This window comes from Acomys russatus, chromosome 8 (assembly GCF_903995435.1).
Source record: "Acomys russatus chromosome 8, mAcoRus1.1, whole genome shotgun sequence".
NCBI lineage: Eukaryota > Metazoa > Chordata > Mammalia > Rodentia > Muridae > Acomys > Acomys russatus.
In genome coordinates this window covers 40,407,064-40,413,063 of record NC_067144.1, presented here as the reverse complement: position 1 = coordinate 40,413,063, position 6,000 = coordinate 40,407,064, and the positions used below count along the sequence as shown (strand labels likewise).

The 6,000-nt window shown below is 38.5% G+C and overlaps 1 protein-coding gene across 1 annotated transcript; it reads left to right on the top strand.

Annotated features, from left to right (window-relative positions):
* The first annotated feature begins 1,001 nt into the window (after positions 1–1,001).
* Positions 1,002–1,968, top strand: LOC127192986 (olfactory receptor 5K1-like). The gene is given in 2 exon segments (XM_051150360.1): positions 1,002–1,223; positions 1,225–1,968. Coding segments are annotated over 2 exon segments (966 nt in total).
* The last annotated feature ends 4,032 nt before the right edge of the window (positions 1,969–6,000 follow it).

The window sequence follows — 6,000 nt, the reverse complement described above, 5'->3', positions numbered from 1 at the left end:
AATAACATGATAAGTAGAAAAGTTATGAATGAGAGAAAATGACTAAGAACATATAGGTTTTGTGGTGTATTACACATAGCATGTAATTTACCACTGCAGCCTACGTAACTGTGTAGTTTCATTGCATTAGGTGCATTTACTTTGTGCAATGGTCACCACCACTCAGCTGCAATGTTCTGTCTTCCCAAACAGAAAGTGGATATTCATTAAACTGGAAATGCCTCTTCCAAGCTCCCTGAAAAATTACACATCTCTCTCTCTCTCTGAATTTTTCTCCTGTAGGTGACTCACTTAGGTAAAATTACCAAATGTGTCCATCCATTTTTGTCTGCCTTCCTTCATTTAGCATTAAATTTTACCTATGTTGTTAATATGTCAATATTCCTACTCCTTTATAAGAATGACTAATATTCTAAATTTTTTTGTGTTCACATAACCTATCCATTCATCTGCCCATGCATATCTGGATTCTTTCCACCATCTAGATACTGTGCATAGTGCTGCTATCAATACTGTAACAATGATACAGTCTTCTAAGCAACATCCTTAGCTAGTACTGTTGTTGAATTTGTTTGGAGCAATGATATTAGTTATATAATAAGGTTATAAAGCAATCTTCCCGAGAGGGTTTTGTCCTAATAATAAATAAAATGCAACCTATGTGAATCTAATATGAAGGGTTTTTTTTTTTTTTTTTTTTGCAAATGTGATGGAATGGTATTTAATAAATAGGTGTGAAAGGAATAACTTAAACAAGGAATGTGTCTTGGTGGTAAAGCCACTTCCCTAGCATGTACAACGCACTGGGCTCAATCTCTAGCCCTGCAAAGAAAAATATAAATTACGCTATGAATTAGGCCCGCAACTCAAGTCCAGTTGACTTACAAAGGTGCTATCCAAGATGCATCTCCTCCTTTGAAGCAAAGAGAGCTAAATGATATCTGAGGCAAACAATAAACTAGTACTTTATTTCCCAGCTCTTTTTGTTTGTTTGTTTCAGAATGGTTGAAGAAAATCACACCATGAAACGTGAGTTTATCCTTACAGGGTTTACAGACCATCCAGAAATGAAGGCCCTTCTGTTTGTGGTATTCTTTGTCATCTACCTGGTCACCATGGTAGGGAATATGGGCCTGATGATTCTGATTTCCAAAGAGCGTTCTCTTCATACCCCGATGTACATCTTTCTGGGCAACTTGGCTCTTGTAGATTCTTGTTATAGCCTGTGCTATTACCCCTAAAATGTTGAGCAACTTTTTTGCCAAAGACAGAATAATTTCTCTGTACGAATGCATGGCACAGTTTTATTTTCTTTGCACTGTTGAAACCGCAGACTGCTTCCTTCTGGCAGCGATGGCTTATGACCGCTATGTGGCCATATGCAACCCACTGCAGTACCACACCATGATGTCCAAGAAGCTCTGCCTTCAGATGACCACAGGGGCCTTTGTAGCTGGAAACCTGCATTCCATGATTCATGTAGGGCTACTATTGAGACTCGCATTCTGTGGATCTAATCAAATCAACCACTTTTATTGTGACATTCTGCCTTTGTACAGACTCTCCTGCGTTGACCCCTATGTCAATGAGCTTGTGCTGTTTGTCTTTTCAGGCTCAATTCAAGTCTTCACAATAGGTAGTGTCCTCGTGTCTTACAGTTACATCGTTTTTACAATTTTCCAGATGAAATCCAAAGAGGGAAGGGCCAAAGCCTTCTCCACCTGTGCATCTCACTTCCTGTCTGTTTCACTATTCTATGGATCTCTTTTCTTCATGTACATTAGACCAAATTTGCTAGAGGAAGGTGAGAAGGATATACCAGCTGCTATTTTGTTTACAGTAGTCGTTCCCTTGCTAAACCCTTTCATCTACAGCTTAAGGAATAAGGAAGTAAAGAATGTCTTGCAAAAAATCCTGAGGGAAAAAATAATCTCTACAAATTTTAAGCAAGCGTCTGCTATAGCTTAAAGACTTGATTTAGCAGAAACTTCACATGGAATGACACAGGGAAATGCTTATAAGCTATATGCAAAATATGATAAAATATCATAATGCTTTCAAATTAATCAGCACTGTGCCAAGTGCAAATAGAGTTTTAAAAAGAAAATGGGGATGTATCTTAACAGAAAACAGGAAAAAATAGAAAGTAAAATTTGAAATTCAAATACCCAAATAATCTGCTGCTGGGCTCATGGCCTTTGTCAGTGTTTGGGATGGTCCCTGTCCAAGCAAAAGACAACAGGCAGACTTGCGGCCACAATATAAATTACCATCATATAAGCATTTATAATCAACTGATTTTAATAGCTTAGAACATGAGCTAAGGGGCATTAGAACCTGTGAAATCTCACCAAATTAAGGCATTGAATAGAAAGAGCAACAGCATTGTTGCAGGTGAGCATTGAGCAACTCTCTTGCCAACATGTGATGAATACTGCTCTGCTGAAGCTGGAGTCAGTGAGGAAATGGATGCACTCTGTAGAAGTGAATATTATACGTGCATATCAGAATTATGTTCAAAATAGATGACTAATTCAGTATGTTCATTTTGAAGAGAAGCTGGCTTTAAAATGTTTTTTTTTTACTTCTATGTATGTATGCATCATTTCAATAAAACAAAATTTTAGACAATTAAATCTAATCCAAAATTTGAGGAGTTTTGTTGTCAAGTAATTAAGCCAAAGTTTCCTGTACCGCTTTATGGGGGGGTCTAAGAAAGGGATTAGTACTTTGTATATATTATATGCACACACAAAGAAAGTTTGGGGGTAATGAAATGAGCATGGAGATTACCTTCTTTAAAATCCTGTTGGTGGTGGTGGTGATGGTGGTGGTGGTGGTGGTGGTGGTGGTGGTAAAAATAAAAAGTTGTAGAAGTAGAATCTAATGATCTTAATGTATTATCCCAAAATAACCACTTTACAATTAATCAAAACACAGATTTATCAAGATCTTGCCATGCAGGATGCATAAGTGATTAAACCTATCTATCAGTCAATCTTGTTAACAGAACAATTGTCACTAATTTGGATACTAACACTACATCAAAGATGACACATACAGGTAACACAAAAGTTCGTTCTTCTATCTGATCTTTTGATGCTCTGAGGTCACAGTTAATTTCCCAGAAGCAACTGTCATGGTACAGTAGTCCCTACACCTAGCCACCAGAGGCTGACTTGACAGTAAAAAATCAACAGCTTGGGAGCAAGATGGCCTCCACACGGCTCCCAAACTGCACTTCAACACGGTCAAAGTTCTATGTCAAGGAGCCGGTGCATGCTAAACCTAACTGGCTGAAAGTTGGGCTGTCCTTGGTCACCTCTGGTTTCCCGTGGGCTTATCTCATCAATCAACATAATGAAGATGTTTTGGAATATAAAAGAAGAAATGGATTGGAATAAACTTTGGAAATAGTAATCTAGTCTGCTCCATGAGACGGTCGTGGTCGTTCCCGTGGAGCCGCCCATGTGTTGGGTTGTGGATAGAAGAAAAGGTTCTATGTGAATATGTATCAGTCGAGTCAAGACATACATTTTGCCTTGTTACAGAAATAAAAACACTTTGCTCTTCACATGTAAAAAAAAAAATCTAACAGCTTGAGTCTGTTGAAAAAATGTAGTAGTAAAACAGATTTTTTTAAAAAACTTTTCTAATACCCTAATATCATGAATGAAAAATATCACCTTGTGTCTCTTAAGCTCTAGGAAAATCTAACAATGCAGTACATTATAATTATATTCATATGTTTCAGGATTTCCTTGGTCACTTGAAATTAAAACACATCAATTTAGGATTTATCCAACCTCTACTGTGAGCAATGTGTACTACTTATTTTCAAAATCTATAATAAAGCTACAGAAATCAAAGTAGAATGATGTTGGCATAAAAATAAACACACAAGGGCTCGAGAGATGACTCACTGGTTAAGAGTGCCACCTGCTCTTCTAGAGGTCCTGAGTTCAATTCCATCCAACCACATGGTGGGTTACAGCCATCCATAATGTGATCTGATACCCTCTTCTGCAGATAAAGCACTCATATACAAGAAGAAACAAGAAGAGAAGAGAAGAAAGAAAAGAAAGAAGAAAGAAAGAAAAGAAAGAAAAGAAGAAAAAGAAAGAAAGAAAAGAACAGAAAGAAGAAAGGAAAGAGAAAAGAAAAGAAAGAAAGAAAAAAAGAAAAGAAAAGAGAAGAAAAAGAAGAAAGAAAGAAAGAAAGAAAGAAAGATGGATGGATGAAGGGAAAATGCAGAAAATTAAAGAGATTCTTTAAAAATAAATAAGTAAGCACATACTAAAAGCATAAAATGGTGTCCATAAATAAATCCATGCACTAGTAAGCAATTTATTTCAGATAAAGGTACCAAGTACATACAATAAGAGTACACTAGTCTTTCATCAAATGGTGGAGGAGCCATTGGATATCTGCATGAATTCAATTGAAATTGGATCATCATCTCATACCATGGACAAACAACAAATACAAATGACTTAGCTAGCTTATGTAAAACCTAAAGCAATGTCAGGCTATGATTTTCATATAACACCAAAAGCATAGGTGTTAAAGGAATAGATAAAAAGTAGTAGAACTGCATTAAATTAAAAGACTTATTAAAATAAAATTCTAGCTAACAGAGTGAAAAGAAACACAAGCAACTCAATTGTGAGAAAAGTAATACCTTGTGAAACACCTAGCAAAGGACCTAAATAAATATAGCTCAAAGGGAAGCATGCAAGTATCCAGTATTAAAGATGCTTTGCACCAGCAGACATCAGGAAAGTGAAAAGAAGACAGGGAGGACTTAAGATGTGGCATCCGTGAGAATGGCTATCACCAAAAGAAAGAGTAAACTGGCAAGAATGTATGGGGAAAGAGCTTTTTATGTTGACAAAAATATAAATTAATATAGCCATTTAAGAAATTAGTGTAGAGGACCTCAAAAATCAAAAATAGAGGAACTGATTCTCTGGGTACCCAGAGACCACTCCAGTCTGGAAAACAGGTAAGCTAACTGCAGATCTTCACCTCTCCATCATCTCTTCCAAATCCAACCCCTCCCCTCCAATCTCATGCCCATCTCTACAGCAGACTTCCAGCGGCAGCCACCTTCCCTCCCTGTGCCCATCTGTTGTTGAATATGAATTAGATTCTAGTGAGTTTTTCTATGACCTGGCTAGTTCCCCAGTAACTGAGACAGAGGCATGCTGGTTTATTTCAACAAGCTTTAAGCACAAGTAACTGGGAACGTATGAGTTAAACTAATTTTCTAAGCTGGTCTGGCTGTCTCCCAACTGCACTCTCTAAGTTACTTGCCAATATGTTGTCCAGAAACCAAAGCTCCACCTACTTCTCTCTCCTGCCTGGTTACAGGCTGTCCAACCTTCTTTATTAACCAATCAATCAGAGATAATTGGGGAATAAAGTTTACACAACAAAGGCCAGTGTCCCTCAGTTCACTTATGTGGACTACAGCCCTATCTTGAGGCCCAGAATTTAGCATTTGTATACACATACCACCAAAACAAACCCCATCACCCATCCCCAGTGGATCACAAGATCTTCTCCTAACTTCCCTCCTCCCACTCAATGCCTTTTATTGCAGATCCCAAGTCCAGCAGGGCACTCAGGCCAGGGAAACAGAGAACCTAACTTTTCACCTCTCCCGCTGTTCATCCAAACCCAGTCCTTCAGTCCCACGCCCATGTCTGTGGCAGACCAGCTTCTGTGCCCTCCTTCCCTTCTCTCCTCCACCTCCAGCAGATCAAGGAGATCTTCTCCTCTAACCTTCCTCTTACTCATCCTCTTATCCCAGTCCCCAACTCCAGCAGGAATTTCCGGGGATCCTCCCAGCCAAGCAGGGGAAGCCAGCAAGCAAGCATCAGTTCTTCAACCTCCCTCTTCTCTCCCATAGATAATCCTCCAGTCTCAATACCATCTCTACAGTAGTCTCTACAGTGTCCTTGCTCACTCATTCTCCAGCCCCATTCTGAGGGGACT